Below are 22,633 nucleotides of genomic sequence, written 5' to 3' on the forward strand. Positions count from 1 at the left end.
GGTCAGCATATCTGGAATGGAGGCCCAATGAATGAAGCACCTGGGTCAGCATAACCACAAGTCTGAGGCCCGAGGCTGTGAGTTCGAGAGTCTGGACCAGAGACTAGAGGGAGGAGGACTGGAGTCAGCCTACCTGTGTGTGTGGGTGGGAGGGAAGAAAGGGACTTGTTTTGTTGTTTCAATGCCATCTTTAATTGGGTTCTTTTGGGTTTCTTATTTTGTGGCTACCTGTCAGCAAGCATATCTCAAGGTTGTATAATCTATACATTAGTTGATAATAAATGTACTTGAATCTGTTGTTGTGTTGTTCCTCTCAACATTGTGGGCATGCTGTTGGTGCCGGAACGTGTGGTGACACTAGCAAGGAGCCCCAGCACATCCTTAGGCTGTGTTGGTTAATGCTAACAATGCACTTCATTGCATATTTTGATGTACATGTGATAAATAAATGAATCTGAATAATTTGAAGAAATTACAAATGTTCAAAATCTGTTTTGATTATTTAAAGTTTAATAAATTTATATATCATTACACCACATAAACCCTAAAGAGTTCAAATTTTGATAGGCCATGATAGATTAAGTCTTCCAGACCTTAAGAATACATACCAATTTGCCAGTAACGGAACATCTCATTGATGAAGGAATTTAAGACATCAAGATCACTAGACCATAAGACATAAGGAAAGAATTAGGCCACTCAGTCTATTGAGCCTCTGCTCTGCCATTCTATCATGACTGATTTAAGAATCTAGCTGTAAAATTACATTCACTTATTGGAAGCAAATACAGTGGATCAATTATATATTTTTATTTTATCAGTAGCTGTGCTGAATTAGCAGAACCTGATTTCCAATTGCCATCTCAAAACAGCACAAAAGCTATAATTTTGAGTTATAAAACTATGCATAACATATCCTTATTAGGTTATACTTTAGATAGATTTGAAAGGGGATCATAGCATCTAACCTGGTTATATATGGAGCACAAATGGATAAGAAAGATTAGCAGCCATACCCATTTCTCAAGGCTTTTGATTTAAATACATTTTGTCAAGCTTTCACCTACTCACCCATTTATATCTTGTTGCAGAATTCAAAAATCCTCATTGCAACATTTCTTCCCATTTATTTTCATGCAATGGGCACATTTAGACATCTTATTCCTGCCCCTCTTCTAGGTTGTCAATATACACTCCGTGGCCACTTTATTAGGCTCCTCCTGTACCTAATAATGTGCATGCTGAGTGTATATTCATGGTCTTCTGCTGCTGTGGCCCATCCATTCCAAGTTTCGATGTGTTGTGTATTCAGAGATGCTTTTCTGCAACCCATGGTTATTTGAGTTATTGTCACCTTGATCCAGTCTGGCCATTCTCCTCTGACCTTTTTCATTAACAAGGCATTCTCACCCACAGAACTGCCGCTCACTATATGTTTTTCTTTTCACACCATTTTCTGTAAACTCCAGAGACTGTTGTGTGTGAAAATCCCAGATCAGCAGTATCTGAGATACTGGAACCACCCTGTCTGTCACCAGCAACTATTCCATGGACAAAGTCACTTACAGTAGATCACATTTCTTCTCCATTCTGATGTTTAGTCTAAACAACAACTGAAACTTTTTATCATATCTGTATGTTCTTATGCATTGAGTTGCTGCTATGTGATTGGCTGATTAGATTTTGCATTGACAAGTAGGTGTACAAGTGTACCTAATGAAGTGGCCACTGAGTGTACATAATAAATAATTGAAAGCCAAAAACAGATGCTTCAAAGTTCAAGATACATTTATTATCAAAGTATGGATATATTACACAACCCTCAGGTTTGCCTGCTTACATGCAGCTACAAAGCACAGAAAGCTCAAAAGAATATATTTAAAAAACAGAATGTCAAACAACCAATGTGCTGAAAAGGAAAAAAAAACAAATGTGCATAACAGTCAGCAATTAGCATTCAGAACTGTCATTTTTATGAACATGAAGCCAGGCATCACTGCAGCTGGTGCAGGCCACAGCCTCAGTTCAGAGCTGAGTAAAGATCGTGGAGGATTCCCTACAAGAATCATTTACTTAGCCCCTGCCTTCTGCAAATCAAGAAAGACATGGTATGAAGTGGAAAAGCAGCTGTTTCATGAGAGTTGGGTTAAAATAACAGCCATCAACTTCTCTAGAAATAACACAGCAATATTGTGTTTAATCAACAACAATGCAGCTCTGATTTGCAAAATATTAAGATGGCACACAATTTGTAAAGGACTTTGAAGAATTTAAATTGAGAAGTTTCCATTGCTGAAACAGTTTGACACCAGAGGATGACCCTATCACTTCCTTTAGCTTAGCAATAATGTTCTAATGCCACTTAACTTGAATATTTGTGTTCTGGAGAAAAGCAAATGAGGTTTGTCCAGAGGTATCAATAAAGTTGATTTTAAATTATGGTATATAAGAAAGCCATCCAGGCCAGATGCCAGCTCCCTACTCCCTACCTAGCTCTTTTCTCAGATCTTTAAAAGTGATCATGGAACTTTTTGTGAGAATACATCCTTTTTAGATGATTACGAAGTCAACACGAGTGAATCTGCAGATGCTGGAAATAAATAAAAAACACGAAATGCTGGCAGAACTCAGAAGGCCAGACAGCATCTATGGGAGGAGGTAATAACGACGTTTCGGGCCGAAACCCTTCATCAGGAGTGAAGTAACATGGGATGGTCGAGGGGGGATAAGAAGTGGGGGGAGGGATAAAGTAGAGAGCTGGGAAGTGATAGGCTGGAGGGAAATGGGCTCGGGGAAAGGTGGAGAATTATGGGAAATGAAAGAGAAAGAAAGGTAGGGCTAGGGGGAGAGATTATAGTGAGGGGGAAAAAGAGAGAGAAAGAGAACCAGACTAAAATAATAGATAGGGATGGGGGTAAGGGGTATCAACGGAGGTCAGTGAGTTGGATGTTCATGCCGGCAGGAAGGAGGCTACCTAGGCGGGAGATAAGGTATTGCTCCATCGACCTGCGTGTGACCTCATCTTGACGGTAGAGGAGGCCATGGACAGACATGTCGGAGTGGGAGTGGTCTGTGGAATTGAAGTGTGTGGCCACAGGGAGATTCCGCCACTGCTGGAGGACCGAACACCGGTGTTCGGCAAAACGGTCTCCCAGTCTGCGGCGGGTCTCCCCAATGTATAAATGGCCACATTGGGAGCACCGGATACAGAATATCACCCCAGTTGACTCGCAGGTGAAGTGGTGCCTCACCTGAAAGGACTGTCTGGGGCCTGGGATGGTGGTGAGGGAAGAAGTGTGGGGGCAGGTGTAGCACTTCTTCCGTTTGCAGGGATGAGTGCCCGGAGGGAGGTACGTGGGGAGGGATGGGGTGAATGGACAAGGGAGTCGCGTAGGGAGCGATCCCAGCGGAAAGCTGAGAGTGGGGGGAGGGGAAGATGTGGTTGGTGGTGGGATCACGTAGGAGGTGGCGTAAGTTACGGAGGATTATGCGTTGGATCTGTAGGCTGGTAGGGTGATAGGTGAGGACCAGGGGGACTCTATCTCTGGTGGGCTGGCAGGGGGATGGGGTGAGGGCAGAGTGAAATATGGGAGACGCGATGGAGGGCAGAATTGATAGTGGACGAAGGGAAGCCCCTTTCTTTAAAAAAGGAAGACATCTCCTTTGTCCTAGAATGAAAGGCCTCATCCTGAGAGCAGATGCGGCGGAGGCGGAGGAATTGAGAGAAAGGGATAGCATTTTTGCAGGAGACCGGGTGGGAGGAGGAATAGTCTAGGTAGCTGTGGGAGTTAGTAGGTTTGTAGTAGACGTCGGTGGATAGGCTGTCTCCAGAGATAGAAATAGAAAGATCTAAAGGGGAGGGAGGTGTCGGAAATAGACCAGGTGAATTTGAGGGCGGGGTGGAAGTTGGAGGCAAAGTTAATGAAGTTGACGAGCTCAGCATGCGTGCAGGAAGCAGCACCGATGCAGTCGTCGATATAACGCAAGAAAAGAGGAGGACAGATACCAGTGTAGGCTTGGAACATAGATTGCTCCACATGGCCGACAAAAAAGCAGGCATAGCTAAGACCCATGCGGGTGCCCATGGCTACACCTTTAGGTTGGAGGAAGTGTGAGGAGCCAATTCCGCGAGGCGGAGAAGAGTGGTGGTAGAACACCTTCCCCCTAACCCATTTCCCTCCAGCCTATCACCTCCCAGCTCTCTACTTTATCCCTCCCCCCACTTCTTATCCCCCCTCGACCATCCCATGTTACTTCACTCCTGATGAAGGGTTTCGGCCCGAAACGTCGTTATTACCTCCTCCCATAGATGCTGTCTGGCCTGCTGAGTTCTGCCAGCATTTCGTGGTTTTTTTTCTTTTTAGATGATTATTTACTTGTTAGCTGGGTTATAGTTGCTTCTTATAAACATATTTGAAATCTACTCAAAACAAATATCCAAAAGAATGCAAATACTGACGAGCTGCCATCTTGATTATTTATTAGACATTTAATTTGTAGGTAACAATAACATAAAAAGACAGAGCCACCACGTTTTCCAAATAATTCCACACAATACAAGGTAATCACTTCATGTTAACTTAAGTTAGACAATTCCACAATCTACATGTCATGTTCAGCTACATATACATGATGATTACTTAAACTAAAAATTCAATTTTGTGCTGGTGCAGTAAAAGTCCTGAGTTTAAGAACATAACAATATATATTACTTAGAGCACTTTCTCTCATGTCCATCATAAAACATTTTGCTTCTGCTTGAAAAAAAATCCTTACATTTAGGCACATCCAACCTATCACTAATTAAAGTTAGGATTAAATCACATTTCCTGTCTTTTTCACATTTCAACAAAGCACAAAAGTGGACTTCCTTAAACTTATTTTTAATGTCTTTTTTTTAAGATGCTTCAGTCAATCTGAATCATTTGCCACACAAAATAAAAATTTAGAATGCACATCTTAAATAAATACAGAAAACACAGATTTTACTGCAAAAACTGACAAGTCAGAATGCAGTTTTTACTACAGAACATAAACATTATTAAGTGGTATCACTCATATATACTGTAGTCCATTCCTGATAGTGGATAGTACCTTGAAATCCATTACTTTAATTCTGACAGTTTTACAAGATATTACAAACACACTATATTTTAATAAATGAAAACATGAAAACTCTCAATAGGTTGAGCAACATCTGTGAAGAGAGAAACCATTAATGCTTCCAGTTCAATGACAATGTATAAGAACTAAGAATGTCATTGGCCCTTTAACCTAACATTGATACAAAGGCTAGTTTACGACTACTGAAATCTCCCTGCTCCAAATGCAGAAAAAATGTTGACAAAGACTAAGCAAACCTTTCATTTTTTTGTTTGCAAGGAAGACAAGGAAGTCATCAAATAAATACATCAACCAAAAGTAAAAACAAGCTTTCTTAGCTGGATCATTTCCTTAAATTTAGTAAACACAAGAGCATCCTGACACCCAGTGTATGATATGTGCATTCAAGTTAATTGTACTTTCTTTCCAAAATCTAATAACTTATGTAGAATTCAGTTAATTAATAAATAGATAATTTATGTATTTCAGTAAGTTAACACTTTAATCTGCCTTGGTGTTCAGTAGCATAAATTTTATAAAATAATTCAAAAACTGAACACTTCCTGCTAGATGTTATCCTAATCATGAAATGTATTGAAAGTCAGTATACAAACTGCCTTTTCATGAATGAAGAGGCTTCCTATTGATGCCAGTAGACAGCTCTCACCTGACCACCTTATCTCCAGTGCTACAAATCCTTTCATGGTCGTTGATTGGCCCAGAGATAATTAACCACATTAACCAGTTTTTTAGGTTGTTGTGGTGGTCACTGTTTCTCTATTGCTACCCCTGATCAGATGCATTGATGTTCAATGGATCTGGATAACTTCATCCCATTCGCTGGGAGGCCAAATTCCATTTTCTTGAACATTAGATGGGGAACTTTTCCAATCCCAACTGGTTACAGGAATTTCCCAGTTCTTGCCGTAGTTTGCTTCCACATATGCAAGTGTTTTACAGGGGACTCGAACCTTCAGCTCTAGGAATTCAGTCCAGCAGAGAGTAAATTTAGGAAATATGTATCTATAAGACAATTTGCAAAGAGAACAGGAAGCCAGAATAAGCATATTTTATAACAGCAAGAGATTACTTTGTGCAATAATATAAAATCAACATAATTTGCATTCACTTTTGAAAGCAGCCTTTCACACTAACTGTATGTTGTCCAGTAGTCATTATTCTCTATGAATTGACCACTTTGAAGCCCACAGATCAAACACTAGTATTTTGCACACCTTTAAACTACGGTTGAGATTAATGAGGTTATTTAATTCTGATTTCTTGAGCAACCCATATTTCTTCTTCCTCAGTAGAAAGGATGTGTCTTAAGCAATTCATGCCATATAATCTTCAATTCTTCTATCTCTTGTGTTTTAACCTGTCCTATTATATCCTTTTGTGGTTCTCTGCCAATGTTTCATGGAGCCATTCACTACAGAAACAGACTGTTTGACCCACTGAGTCCACACTGATCAAACACCCCTTTACATTATTCCTAGTTTGCTATCTAGAGGCCACAGTTTAAGAATAAGGGGTAGGCCATTTAGAACAGAGATGCGGAAAAACTTTTTCACCCAGAGAGTGGTGGATTTGTGGAATGCTCTGCCCCAGAAGGCAGTGGAGGCCAAGTCTCTGGATGCATTCGAGAGAGAGTTAGATAGAGCTCTTATAGATAGCGAGGTCAAGAGATATGGGGAGAGGGCAGGAACGGGGTACTGATTGTGTACGATCAGCCATGATCACAGTGAATGGCGGTGCTGGCTAGAAGGGCCAAATGACCTACTCCTGCACCTAATGTCTATTGTCTATCTCAATATTTTCATCAACCCACTCCTGATTCTACCACTCACCTACACACAAGTTCCAATTTACAGCGGCTAATTATCCCAGCAACCCATATCTTCGGAAATGAGAGGGAACTGGAGCACCCTGTGGAAACCCATATTGTCAGAAGAATGTGTAAACTTCACACAGACAGCAGATGTTAAGAGTAAACTGGATCTTTGGAGGTATGACACAGCAGATCTAACAGTTACATTACAGCACCATACACCCCTTTATCCAAAAGTGATCCTGCAAATCCCCTTAGATGTTAAAAAGTGCTTTACATATGCAAAAGGTTTGTGGCTGATATTAACTGTGCTCCCACTGGAAATCTGACAATCAAACTTCAGTGTACACAGATGAACAAACTAGGAGGCAAACTAGGAATGAGTGTTGTTCATTGTGAGGTTACACAAACTGAGATGATCAAGCCTACTAGAGGATGATGGAGCTGACTAATTTTACAATTTTCTGCAGCTTACTTCAATCCTATGCAGTAGCACCCCACCCCCTCCATACCAGATGGTGATGCAACCAGTCAGAATATCCTCCACAGTACAGTGGTAGAAGCTTGAGTGTTTTGATCTCTTTAAACTCCTAATGAAATATAGCCATTGTTTTGCCTTCTTTATAGCTACATCAATGTGTTGGGACCAGGTTGGTCTTCAGAGACATTGACACCCAGGAACTTGAAATTGCTCACTCTCTCCACTTCTGATCCCTCTATGAGGATTGGTTTGTGTTCCCCTTGCCTTAGTCATTCTGAAATTCACAATTAGCTCTTTGGTCTGATGTTGAGTGCAAGGTTGCTACTATGACACCACTCAACATGTTGGTGCATCTTGCTCCTGTATGCCCCTTCATTACCATCTAAGATTCTGTCAACAATGGCTGGATCATCAGCAAATGTATAAATGGCATTTGAACTATGCCTTGCCACACAGTCATGGATGTAGACAGAGTAGAGCAGTGGGCTAAACACACATCCCTGAGGTGTGCCAGTGTTGATTGTCAGTGAGGTGGAGATGTTATTACTAATCTGCACAGATTGAGATTGGGGGTTAGAAAGTTGAGGTTCCAGTTGAAGGGGGAGGTACAGAGGTCTAGGTTCTGTAATTTTTTTGATTAGGACTGCAGGAATGATGGTGTTAAGTGCTGAACTACAGTCAATGATCAGCTTCCTGACTGAGGTATCTATATTGTCCAGGTGATCCAAGGCCGTGTACACCTTGTGTCCTTGAGATCGTGTCCGCCGTAGACCTATTGTGGTGATAGGCAAATTGCAGTGGGTCCAGGTCCTTGCTGAGGCAGGAGCTGATTCTAGCCATGACTAACCTCTCAAAGTATTTCATCACAGTAAATGTAAGTGCTACTGGATAATAGTCATTGAGGCAGCTCACACTACTCTTCTTGGGCACTGGTGTAATTGTTGCCCTTTTGAATCAGGTGGGAACTTCCAATAGGAACAGTGAGATTGAAAATGTCTTTGAATGCCCCCACTAGTTGGCTGGCACCCATGAAAAGTGCAAAACAGTACACTCTATTTAGGAGAGACAATTTGCTGATAACATTTTGGGATTTCTACACTGACAAAAGCTCATAAATGGTGGCTGACCAGCTGAGTATTTCCAACATTTTGTGTTTTATTTTCCAGATTTCCATAGTTTCTGCATTTAACTGTGCATTTGTAGATGATTATAGAGATGATAGACCTTATAGAGAATGCTGTCAATTGCATTGTCTCTTCAAATGCAAAGAATTAATCCTAGTTTGTTAAAACTTGCTTTTGCTGCCAACTCCCTTTCTTGCTTTATATCAAAGGGGAAGAAAATCTAAAATTATTCAATGAAATCTGAAATATTGTGTATCCAATTATTTTTGTCCCTATTATAGTTGGGTTCTAAGCATCATATTCGGGAGAAAAAATGTGATTTTAAATAAAAAGAGAAGGTGCTATAGCATGTAACAGGTCAGAGAGTATCTTTCTTTTACTAAATAATGCCTTAATATGTAACCCAAGTCAGTTTTTGATTGATGTCTTCAATGGTCAGGATACCACTGCTTTCAGTGCACAAACTTCAATCAAAGGCACATATTGCATACTGTATAATGCCACATAAAGAATACTGAAAATGCAACAATGTCAAAAATGATCACAATCTCCTTTAAAAATCGAATTGTTCCTTTCTTTATCTAAGATTAGGAGTATGTAGCATGTTGGTGATGTCTGTAACCCACAAGGTAGATACTGCATGATATATGTTTTACCTTTTTTTAAGATGGACACCTGATTTTGGCAAAGTATGACCTTGAAGGGATTGATCGTTAGAGATTGTTTTGCATTGTATGTCATCTTATATCAAGGAACATTTAAGAATAAAAACAAAAAATGTTGGATATACTCAGCAAGTCAAAAAGTTTCTGATCAATAACATTTCATCAGAACTTTTTATCATAACATTCTACAACACTAAATTCATTTCTCTTTCCTCTGATGCTTCACAATCTGCTGAGAATATCCAGCATTTTCTAATTTTTACTGCAAATGTTGGAAATGCTAATTATTTTGCAATTGGTTAACCACTTGGGATCTGCACTTGGAGGAGAATAATCAAGAACAGTAAACAAATAAAAAAAATAACATACTTGAACTTTTTGCCAGTTTTGACCTGGGTTCCTCCATTCCACATGTAATCATCTTCCTCATAGAAAAAGAATATATCCAGCTTCAAATCAGCTAACTGAAAGGAAAGTTCAAGACTGTCGTCTTCCTGAAACAAAACAGAATAAATAGTCTAACTTTAGCTTCTTGCAATGTTTTGAAGAGAATAAAATTACAACAAATGTGGCAAATAGTTCTATCCAACTTGAGCCTGGTTGAAACCAATCCCAAAGAGAATCTAGATTTTAAATGATCTAGGGAATGGCATATATGGACAAAGGGATTGGGAGTTTGTTGCGGGGAGAAGTGATTTGAACAGCTAAACTGGAAAATTTTTAACCTCAAAAGCTCTTTGACTGAAAGTTAAATACTGAATTACTAACATGGAAGACAACAAAAAAAAGGTATAAATAATATGGGCAGCATGGAAACGTAGTGGTTAGCAGAACATTATTATAGTGCCAGCAAGCCAGGTACAATTCCCACCACTGTCTGTAAGGAGTTTGTACATTCTCCCCATGACAGCATGGGTTTCCTCTCAGTGCTCCTGTTTCCTTCTATATTCCACAGATGTACAGGTTAATAAGTTAATTGGTCACATGGGTGTAATTAGGCAGTGCAGGCTCATTGGGCCAGTAGGACCAGTTACCATAGCTTTAAATTTAAAAACATGTCCATCCACAGAAAATCCTTTTCAAATCCTGATCAAATGGTACCCCAAGTTGACTGTGTTGGGCCTTATAATTTAACATAAATATACACTTTAACAGCATTTGACGAAGTTCCATATAAGAAACAATCAGCTAAGCTCAAGCTGTGGCGATTCTTGGAATATCTTGAGTGATTATGATTCCTTAATTACAATGCTGGAGAAGTTGCAACTGGGTGAGTCACAGTCTGGGCAAACTAAACTGCAGACAGGTGAAAATATTGAATTAACTAATTGTAAAAAGAATCACATTTACAACACAAGTTAACTTTAGGATGTAGATGGCATTATGTTCCCTCAAAACTTTGAAGGACCAAATGATCTACACATGCTCTTATTTCTTATATTGTTATGCTACATTATAATATATTACAATCTTTTGTTTTGCTTTTTTTGCCAAAGTAGATTTGTGCTCTTGCAGGTTAAAGAAATTTTAATTCTATTTTTTTTTCCACAATAAATACTTTGTTTTCAATTATTAGCACAAAGATTTCATTCATCACAGTGGATTTGTTGTCATGTTAAACTTGTTTGTGTGAGGCTGCCTCAGTTTCCAATGAGGATGTGTTCATTTATTATTGTACACATTTGTTGGAAACACTGTCTGAGTAATAATGTAATGTCTAACTACTCCTTCAATTTCAGCAGCAGGTCCCCTTCATGGCACAAAAATAACACTTCTAACACCACAATTCAATAGTTTAACCTGTTGATACAGTTTTGATATGTCAGCTTCCTCACTGCTCCTGTCATCTTATTTCTATTGTTAGGCTTATTGCTTGGCTGTAATGTGATAGGGATTGCCATAATTCATTGTAGATAACATTCCACAGAAAAGGGGCAAAAACATAAAAGACCTGTGAAGAATCTCTTGTCCAATGTTCTCTCAGCTCGTTAACAGAAAATCTATAGCGGAATTCATGCCCTAGACCTTACAGCAGAAAAAAATGTAGTACTGTCCAGAAATAAAACTTACAGAACACCCTAGAGTGATACAATTTTAACGCACCTGTATTGCTTAGGCCGCACATATTGGCAAGTTCAAAAAGCAACATGAAGATCTAGTTTTTTTAAAGCTTGTTATAGTTTGATTGCTTGTTTCTTGGCACTATAATGAGTGCTAGCATGGTTTTAATTGATATAGTTCATTTAAGTGCTGTGACCAGGCTTACAAATATATGAGCAAATAATAGCTCAGTGATGTCAAAGCAAATATTACTTTATGAAAGTAAACTATTTAGGAAAATTGTTTAATTATATATCATTTTTCTATAATAGCAAATCATCTGGTTGACTCACTTTGCCAAATTTGTGTTTCAGTGTTAGTCCTGCCCTCTGGAACTCAGTGATGATATCAGGCTTATAATCCTTTATCATTATTCCCAGGTCCACATCTTTACTGTATGGGATTATGTTACATTGTCTGAACCAGCCTAGAAAAATCAGACATAAAAATTCAAGACAACAAAAGAAACATCAGAGACCATCTGTAGCCATTGTAATGAAAAATCAGCACGTCAGCAATTTCAACATTCAAGATTGTTTAATGTCATTCTTCAGTACACAAGTGTAAAGGAGAATGAAATGATTGTTACTCTGGATCTATACAGCATAAAAAACACAATAAGCATAAAGAATACAGTAAAAATGACAAAACACATGAAATATAAATAATCTGAATACAAATATACATAAATAATCTGAATATAAATTTAATAAGTATAACTATAAACAATTTGATTTGACAGCAAGATGTGATAAGAACTTTGCTTGGCTTTGCAAAGCTTAGTTCAGTGCAACATCAAGATCTCATTTTGTTTCTGAAATTACTGGGCTTTTCCATTACGGCTATGGCAAAAATGCTTGAATAGGTCACTGACCTATTTTTACTTTTTACCATTACTAATTTTTTGATTCACTTTTGTAAGTATAGGGAACCCCTCCTTACAATGATGAGGATTTTGCATTCCTAGAAAACTGTTAATATTGCAATTTTCCATAATGTAAAGCCCACTACTTGTGCATGCTTAATGAAACACAAGTTGAAAACATTATGTATTTACTTTTTATCCTTACATAAATTTTGTGAGGACAAATTTTATTCCACCTCTTAAATTTCTGGGTAGTGATTTGTGAATTCCACGGAACTTAAGTAACTCAAACAACCATATTCTGGGTTGCCCGTACTCTGCATACTTCTATTTCTTAAAGATTTTAGCAAGTACAATATTCTGGTTTTGTGCTAACAAAAAACATTGATACCCAGTATTATCAGTAGTACTGTCTGCGAATTTAACAATACAATTCACTATTCTATGAAATTCCTTACTTCCATAGTGCCTTTTGCTTCAATACTTGACAGTATTCCTTTTAGCAGTCTTGCCTTCCTTACTCTTCACTATTCCAAAATTTCTATCTGCTATATCTTGCTTGTTGTAGTTTCCTCACCTGCTCAGCCTATTCCACTTCTCACTAATTTGCACTCCTAACTTCCTCCAGATGCACTGTATAAACTTAGTCTTTGTCATGGTCTCCCTATAGACACTTAATGGCCACTTTATTAGGTATAATTGCTTGTTAATGCAAATCTAATTAGCCAATCATATGGCAGCAACTCAATGCATAAAAATATTCAGACATGGTCAAGAAGTTCAGTTGTTGTTCAGACCAGACATCAGAATGGGGAAGATACGTAATCTAAGTGACTTTGACTATGAAATGATTGTCGGTGCCAGATGGGGTGGTTTAAGTTAAATCTCTGAAGAATAAACTTAGATATGTATACACAAGCCTCTGGAATAACATGTGTACTACTAATTAATACTAATCAAATTTTAGTAGCCTTGGTTCTTTTAATCTCAGTTCTAACAAAATTTCCAATTTCTCTCCTTCATTTTACAAGACAGCATTTATTTAATTTCTCTGAGCAGCTGACTTTAAACTAGCTGCACGTTAGGAAGGAGAAGTTTCTTATAAGAACTATTTCAATATTAATTAGGCTGATTGCTTTTAAATCTGATGTATATTTTCCTAATGGCACATATTACCATCAATAAACAATAACAAGAATAGTCCAAAAAATCTCGCTGTCTTCTTCACCATTCAACAAGATCACGGTGATCAGTGGCTTCAAGTAGACTTTCTCAAATGATCCCTCGAGTTTCCTGGTCTTCATAAATCCACCATGAATATCTTTTGGTCATTCCTGAAATTCCTCCAACAAATTGACTGTAGGTTAAATTATATTATTATAAATGATCTTTGATATAAATGACCTCTCATGCTCCCAGCAAAATTCTCAAATTCCTTTTATGACTATACACCTTTTAATTCTTTAAATCCTAAAGCCACAAGACCACTGAACTTCATAAGCTGCTGGGACTCTGAATGTATATTCTCTAATCTCTCTGCCTTATTTCATGAACTTAACTGTAATTCTATATTTGTTGAGCAATCCTAAGTAAATTTTCAGAAATCTACTCAAGAATATGCACAAGATGCTTCACCAAGACACGTTCCACTGCTGAGCCAGAATGGCACCTTCTGTTTATCTAATGTCCTTGCAGCCAGATGAAGCAAATGCTTAGCTTTTTTCTTAAAATCCGTGGCATCTTGACTTGTGTCTTCAGGGTATACCTATTATGAATGAAATGCACATAGTATATAAGCAGAGTAAAACTGAGCCTCTTTTAGAACTGTGCCCTTATGAATTTAGACTATCTTAATTTGTACAATTTGATATTAATTATAACATTCCCACCCAAAACAAACTGTTACAATGTTATGATATACACAGATAAATGATAAATACACAATTATTACAATAAAATGACACTAAAGCAAATGAGCAATAAACATTAGAGAATGACATCCAAACAAAAATATATTTTTCCAAGAAATATAAATTCCTTGCAGCATCTTAACCATCTGCCCACCTACTTCCCTAATGTAATCATTAATTATTTGATTTATATACAATAATTAAAATGATCTCATTTTCACATGCTTCTCACCAGTGTGGGGTTTAATTGGCTCAGCTCTTCATTTCATTTGGGATGAGGGCATTGTCCATCCATAATCAGGACAAAGAATATGATGGTAACTCATTTTATCAAACTGATGAAGTTATTTTGCTGCTATTAGAGAGCATACCCCTTGGAGAACAGTGCTGTCCCCATAAGCCTGCTAATCTTGTCCTTGGCGGTAGCATTAAAACTTTGGGAGGTGACAAGACACTGCAGTGCATTTTTTCCCTAGATGGTACAAGCTGCAGCTATGATACGCCAGTAGGGGAGGGGCAATATTTGAGAAAGTTAATCAGATATAAAAAAAATTTTGCACTGGATCATGTGGACATAGTTGGGAGGTGTGCCCATACAAGGAAATGAAAATAAATGTGATGTATGTTTATATACACACACAAATATGAGGAAGATGGAGGGATATGGACATTGTGTATGTAGGAGGGATTTGTTTTTGTTTTTATTTAAATTTACTTTTTAGCAGGTTCGGCACAACATTGTGGGCCAAAGGGCCTGTTGCTCTGCTGTACTTACTGTTCTATGTTCTATAATCTTGACCTACAACTTGTGGAGTGAATACGTGTAGCCAATTACTTCCAAAACCTTGGGTGCTTATTTGGATTATATTGGTCTCTGCTGTTCCTTTGGGTTCATCAGATGCATGAAGAGGGAGAGCTTGCTACTTGGACAACAGCTTGCTATCCATATCGTACTGCCCAGGCTTGCATATCTAGATAGCTAGGATGAAATATCCATGGTCAACTCTGACCAACAGATACCCCAGCATATTGACACTGCTTCATGCAGCCAAGCTGCGTTTGTTAATTTCATCAACTTTGCCTCCAACTTTCACCCTGCCCTGAAATTCACTTGGTCCATGTCTGACATCTCTCTCCCCTTTCTTGATCTCTATCTCAATCTCTGGAGAGAAATTGTCTACCAACATCTCCTATTAACCTACTGATTCCCACAGCTGCTGCCCTCACCAGCATCTCCTCCATTTCATGGACATCTGCTCTCACCCCATCTTCCAGCCGCTTTAACAGGGATAAGAGTTCCTTTTGTCCTTGCCTTCCACCCTATGAGCCTCTGCATCCAATACATTATTCTCTGCAACCCCTGCCATCTTCATCTTCTACCACCAGACATATCTTCATGCCCCTCCACCACTCTCCACTTTCCGCTGATTGCTCCATCTGCGATTCCCTTGTCACTCCTCTCTTCCCACTAATCTTCTCCTGGCAAATATCCCTACAAATTACTGAAACACTACACTTGCCCACTCACCTCCTCCCCTACCTTCATTAAAAGCCCCAAACAGTTCTTCAACATAAGGCACCTTAGCTATCTGCTTACACACAATATTGTACATTGGCAAGACCTCACGTACATTGGGGAACTACTTTGTTGAGCACCTCAGCTCCATCTGCCAAAAACGGAATTTCCTAGCGGCCAACCATTTTAATTCCTATCCCCACTGCTCTTCCAACATGTCAGTCCATGGTCTCATTTTTTGCCACAATAAGGCCACTCTCAGGGTGAAGGAGCAACTCTTTATATTCTGTCCAGGCAGCTTCCAAACAGATGGCACGAACATCAATTTTTTTTCCTCCCCCTTCCCTCTTCCTCTATTCCCCACTCTGGCCTCTTACCTCTTCACCTACCTATAACCTTCCCCAGTGCCCCTCCTTCTTCCTTTCTCCCATGGTCCACTCTCCTTTCCTATCAGATTCCTTCTTCTCCAGCCCTTTACCTTTCCTACCCACCTGGCTTCACCTATCACCTCCCAGCTATCCTTCCCCTCCTCGCACCTTTTTATTCTGCATCTCACCCTTCCTTTCCAGTCCTGAAGAAGTGTTTCAACCTGAAATGTCAAATGTTTATTATTTCCATAGATGTTTCCTGACCCGCTGAGTTCTAGCATTTTGTGTGTGCTGCTCTGGATTTTCAGCATCCGCAGAATCTCGAGTCACTAATTTCCCTGCTTTGTTTCATGAAGTAAACTGTTACTATTATATATTTACAGAGCAATACTAAGTACAGTACTGTGCAAAAGTCTTTGGACCCCAGTTACATAGCTAGTATTTGTCAACATGGAGTGGAGAGCCAGTTTGTAACTCTGGCAAGAGCAATGGATGTTGGGAATGGCAACGGTGGATTGGAACAGATGGCGGAGAAGTGCCAATGGCAGGGGTTGGCGTAGGTACAGACACCCAGCACTGAGGCACCAGGCAAGGTAATCTGATTCTAAATTACAGAATTACAGAATGTCTCTCTGGTGCTTCCTGTTCCCCTCCTCTCTCCATTTCTCTTTTCCCAATTATTCCCCTCTCCCTGCACCCCCCAGTCTACAATGGGCATCCATATTAAAATCAGGTTTATCACCACTCACATATGTCATGAAATCTTTTTTTTGTGGCAGCAGCGCAGTGCAATACATAAAATTACTACAGTATTATGCAAAAGCCTTAGCACCCTAGCTATATATATGTGCATAGGAATTATGCACAATATAGTACATTTTCAATATCTGAATAAGCACACAATTAGAAAACTAATGTTAATGATTTAAGTTATTTTTTGACTCCCATTTTTCAGTTAAGGGCTTACATACTCTCAAACATTCAACCTTAAATTGTTCATTCATTACTTTTCTCAGAATGTCCACAGTAAATTATACAAAAAGCACGATTCAATTTCTGACCAAAATTATTTTGATTTACTTCTACACACATAGTTAATTCGTTAAGATTTTAAACTTTCCTGTCATAACAAAAGAATTACCAAGGTAGAATTACCTTATCATCATACTAACCTGATAAAACATCTTTGCTTCCTTGTATCTACATTCAACAAATCTGGAGTGAGAAAACTCCTCAAGGAAGTGTGCTATTTCCTTAGGGACATGGATTTCCAGTCCATCAACTAAAGCTAGATGTAGCTCAGGTCTATATATATATAAAAAAACAAATATATTTATGGTTAAGCAATTAGATCCTTTACTCCATCCTATTTGAATTGTTTTTCCATATTTCGTTATGTATTAAAAGAAAATATGAAATAATTTCATCACATAGGAGGCCATTTGGTCCATTGAATCCAGACCAGGTCTTCGAGCAATGCCATCAATCTACTTAATTCCATATAACCTATTCTTTCCAAGCATGCCCATTAATACCTGAAGGAAAACCCTGTCACAGAGAACATGTTAACTCCACAGAGACAGCACTTTAGTTTAGAATCAAAGCCAGGTCATTGGAGCTTAAAGAAAACCATGATCAAAGGTGTCACTGTGAAGCCACAACATATGCCCGCAGGTCCATCCAACATGATACCTGCCTACACTAAGGGAAATTCACAGTAGTCATTAAACTACTAACCAGTACAGTTTTGAGATGTGGGTGAAATTTGAAGCCTCAGGGTAAACTCACATGCTCACAGTGTGCATGTTAAATTATGCATTATGTTACCAATGATAACAAATGAACACGTTTGGTACCAGGACTTCCTGACTGACATTACCTGGCACCACCAAGTCTGATTTTGCACAATAAAATTTATTTAAGAAGCTCCATGTGGTAACTGTGAAGCCCACTGGATTGTTGTCCATTTAAAATATACAGCCCAAATAAAACAGAATAAATCAAATTCCATTGCACACACAAAGTACTGGAGGAATTCAGCAGATCAGGCCGTATTTATGTCGACTGTTTAAGAAGTTCAAAGTCTGAAGTAAATTTATTATCAAAGTACATATATGTTAACATATACAACCCTGTGATTCATTTTCTTGTGGGCATACTCAATACACCGAAAAAGAAAGTTTGCACTAACAGTGTGATAACCAGTGTGCAAAAGACAACAAATTGTGCAAATACAAAAAGAAAGATAAAAAAGTAATAATAATAATAAATATATAAATCCAATGTCCGCTCCCTGTACAATAAAATGGACTACATCCGACTCCAACGTAATACTCGGCGAGAGTACAGAGTTTGCTCCGCGTATGTCTTCACAGAGACATGGCTCACTGATGGGATTTTGGACACTGCCATCCAGCTAGACGGGCTAGCTTTGTTTCGTTCGGACAGAGATGCAGCTGTCTCCGGTAAGGTCTGGGGTGGCGGTGTCTGTGTTTATATCAACACGGAATGGTGTAAGAACTCTGTGCTGGTTTCCAGACACTGCTCATCGTTAGTGGAGTTTGTGGCAGTTCGATGCAGACCATTTTATTTGCCACGGGAATTCACCTCTGTCCTTATATTCGGTGTCTACATTCCCCCCAGCGCTAATGCTAAGGAGACGCTCTGTGAACTGTATGGGGCTATTAGCGAACTGCAGAATGCACATCCTGATGGTCTGTTTATTGTCGCCAGTGATTTTAACCACGCGAACCTGAAGTCAGTGCTCCCCAAATTCCATCAGTATGTGGACTTTGCAACGAGGGGGGAGAACGCATTGGACCTGGTTTACACAAACATTCCCGACCGGGTAGAGCCCCGCCCCCACCTTGGATACTCAGACCACATCTCTGTTATGCTAATCCCAGCATATAGACCGCTGGTCAGGCGCTCCAGACCAGTTCAGAAGCAGGTGAAAACCTGGCCAGTAGGAGCCATCTCTGCTCTTCAAGACTGCTTTGAGCACACTGACTGGTACATGTTCAGGGAGGCTGCAACCGATGGCGGCTCTACCAACTTAGAGGAGTACACAGCATCAGTGACCAGCTACATCAACAAGTGCATTGATGATGTTACTCTGTCCAAGACCATCACTATACGTGCCAACCAGAAACCATGGATGACCGCAGAGGTGCGTGCGCTGCTGAGGTCCCGTGACTCCGCCTTCAGAGCAGGCGCCAAGGCAGCTTTAACAACAGCAAGGGACAAACTGTCCCGAGCCATCAGAGGGGCAAAGCGTGCACATGCCCAGCTAATCCACAGTTATTTCCAGGACAGAGCATGTGGAAGGGCATCCAGGACATCACCAATTACAAGACAACATCACCTGACTGTGCAGGTGATGCCTCCCTCCCAAATACGCTGAATAACTTCTACACCCGGTTTGAGGTGGAAAATGACGTGGCGGCGTGGAAGTCCACCCCTCCTGCGAATGACCAGGTGCTGTGTCTCTCCGTGGCCGACATGAGAAGAACCTTGTGCAGGGTCAACCCAAAAGAGATGGTTGTTGACTTCAGGAGGGCACAGAGCGACCACTCCCCGCTGAACATTGACTGCTCCTCGGTAGAGATTGTAAAGAGCACCAAATTTCTTGGTGTTCACCTGACGGAGAGTCTCACCTGGTCCCTCAACACCAGCTCCATAGCAAAGAAAGCCCAGCAGCATCTCTACTTTTTGCGAAGGCTGAGAAAAGTCCATCTCCCACCCCACATCCTCATCACATTCTACAGGGGTTGCATTGAGAGCATCCTGAGCAACTGCAACACTGCCTGGTTTGGAAATTGTACCATCTCGGATTGCAAGACCCTGCAGCAGATAGTGAGATCAGCTGAGAAGATCATTGGGGTCTCTCTCCCCGCCATTACGGACATTTAAATTACATGCTGCATCCGCAAAGCAAACAGCATTATGAAGGACCCCACGCACCCTTCATACAAACTCTTCTCCCTCCTGCCGTCTGGGAAAAGACATCAAAGCATTCGGACTCTCACGACCAGACTATGTAACAGTTTCTTCCCCCAAGCTATCAGACTCCTCAATACCCGAAGCTTGGACTGACACCTTGCCCTACTGTCCTGTTTATTATTTATTGTAATGTCGGTACTGTTTTTGTGCACTTTATGCAGTCCAGTGTAGGTCTGTAGTCTAGTATAGCTTTCTCTGTGTTTTTTTATTATGTAGTTCAGTCTAGTTTTTGTACTGTGTCATGTGAACCATGGTCCTGAAAAACGTTCTCATTTTTACTATGCACTGTACCAGCAGTTATGGTCGAAATGACAATAAAAGTTGACTTGACTTGACTTGAAGCAATAAATATCTAGAACATGAGATGAAGAGTCCATGGATTGTGGGAACAGTTCGGTAATGGGGCAAATTAAGTCAAGTGAAGTTATTCTCTCTGGTTCAAGAGCCTGATGGTTGAGGAGAACTGTTCCTGAACCTTGTAGTGAAAGTCCTGAAGCTTCTGTACCTTTTTCCTGATGGCTGCAGCAAGAAGAGAGCATGATCTGGGTAGTGGGGGTCCCTGATGATGATGCTGCTGCTTACTTGTGACAAAGCTCAGTATAGAAGTGCTCAATGGTGGAGAGGACTTTACCCGCGATGGACTGGGCCTCAACCACTACTTTTTGCAGCACTTTCCGTTCAAGGGCATTGGTTTTTCCATACCAGGGTGTGATGCAGCCAGTCAATATACTCTCCATGACACATCTACAGAAGTTTGTCAAAGTTTTAGATGTCATGTTGATCTTCACAAACTGCTAAGGAAATAATGTATTGTTGTGCTTTCTTCATAATTGCACTTACATACTGGGCCCAGGACAGGTCCTCTAAAATGTTAACCCCTAGGAATTTAAAGTTGCTGATCCTCTCCATCTCTGATCCCCCAATGAGGACTGGCTCATGGCCCATGGTTTCCTCCTCCTGAAGTCAATAATCATCTCTTTGGTCTTGCTTATATTGAGTACAAAGTTGTTGTCGTAGCACCACTCAACCAGATTGTCGGACCCCCTCCTTTATCACCACTTCTGATTTGGCCCACGACAGTGGTGTCATCAGCAAAATTAAATATGGCAATGGAGCTATGCTTAGCCACACAGTCAGAAGTGTAAAGCGAGTAGAGCAGGGGGCTAAGCACATAGCCTTGTGCTGCACCTGTGTTGCTGGAAATTGTGGAGATGTTATTGCCAATCCAAACTGGACTAGAATCTGCAAGTGAAGAAATCGAGAATCAAATTGCAAAAGCAGGTATTGAGCCCAAGGTCTTGAAGGTTATTGATTAGTTTTGAGGGGATGATAATATTGAATGCCGAGCTGTAGTCAATAAAGAGCATCCTGATGTATGCATCTTTGCTGCCAGATGTTCCTGAGTTGAGTGAAGAGCCAATGAAATGTCTCTCGCTGAAGACCTGTTGTCCTGGTAGGCAAATTGGAGTGAATCCAAGTCGCTTCTCAGGCAGGAGTTGATATGATTCATCACCACCCTCTCAAAACACTTCATCATTGTGGACATAACAGCTACTGGATGACAATCATTGAGGCAGGTTACCATATCTATTTCCCTCCATCTATCTATTTAGATGTTGCCTAACCTGCCAAGTTCCTCCAGCTCTTTGTGTGTATTGCTTAAGATTTCCAGCTTCTGCCAAATCTCCAGTGTAAATCAAGTCGGTTATCTTGATGTTATTTCTGTCATTTCACCACAGCTACAGCATTCCAAGTGTTCACTTTTGCTGCTATACCCACTCGTATGTTTGTAACTTTATCACTTATTCTTGGGAATTGGATATAATTATCTCTAACTCTTTTCACTACTTAATTTCACTAAAAAATAGTGAAATTACCTGCCTTAACTATGTTTCTGGCAGCTCATTCTAAATATGCACTATCCTTTGCATGAAAAACTGCTCTTGAAATCCCTTTTATTTTCTCTACCTCTGATCTTAAGCCTATAAACCTTTAGTAGAACATGGACAATGCACCACAGCAACAGCCCCTTCGACCCACGATGTCCACACGAAGCACTGTGCCAAATTAAATAAAATCCTTCTGCCTGCCCCTGATCTATATCCCTCCACATTCTTGCTTCCATCTAAAAGGCTCTTGAATGCCACTATTGTATGTGCTTCCACTACCACCCCATTCCAAGCACTTACCAACATGTGGAAAAAAAATTTGCTCCACACATCCCCTTTAAATGTTCCCCTCTCACCTTAAACTTATGTCCTTTAGTGTTGCACATCTCTAACCTATCAATGGCTCTTAACATTTTATACACCTGTCATATCTCACCTCAGTCTCTGATGCTCCTGAGTAAATAATCCAAGTTTGTTTTCAAAAACCTACAGCTTTAAAATTATTCTGTTACTGCAAGTTAAAAATACTCAGGGCTGTATATTATATTGCTTAATAATATATACTTGCAAAAGTGTCAATAAAGGCAATTATCAATTTTCAAAACAATTGAACTATCAGCCTGTAATCTTAAGAGACAATGATGTTTAATTGTTGCAGGAAGTTACATACAAACAGCATTTTCATACTCAAGACAACTATTTTTTTCTGCTTATCAATTTCCAAAGTAACTATTAAGTAGTTCTCTGGTTCCTGATTGAATTCACATTATAATCAATTC

General features: G+C 39.8%; 1 protein-coding gene across 6 annotated transcripts in view; it reads right to left on the bottom strand.

Annotated features, from left to right (window-relative positions):
* Positions 1–4,470: 4,470 nt before the first annotated feature.
* fktn (fukutin) overlaps positions 4,471–22,633 on the bottom strand; it is a 30,977-nt gene continuing 12,814 nt past the window's right edge. For all 6 annotated transcript variants that reach the window (XM_073048458.1, XM_073048461.1, XM_073048457.1 and 3 more), the window contains 5 exons: positions 17,136–17,268; positions 13,805–13,934; positions 11,598–11,731; positions 9,574–9,698; positions 4,471–6,126 (listed from right to left, as the gene is read on the bottom strand). In XM_073048458.1, coding sequence (XP_072904559.1) covers positions 5,913–6,126; positions 9,574–9,698; positions 11,598–11,731; positions 13,805–13,934; positions 17,136–17,268 — 736 coding nt within the window. In that variant the 3' untranslated portion in view covers positions 4,471–5,912. The remainder of the gene's footprint in view (positions 6,127–9,573; positions 9,699–11,597; positions 11,732–13,804; positions 13,935–17,135; positions 17,269–22,633) is intronic.

The sequence above is a fragment of the Hemitrygon akajei genome, chromosome 6, assembly GCF_048418815.1.
Source record: "Hemitrygon akajei chromosome 6, sHemAka1.3, whole genome shotgun sequence".
Taxonomy (NCBI): Eukaryota; Metazoa; Chordata; class Chondrichthyes; order Myliobatiformes; family Dasyatidae; genus Hemitrygon; species Hemitrygon akajei.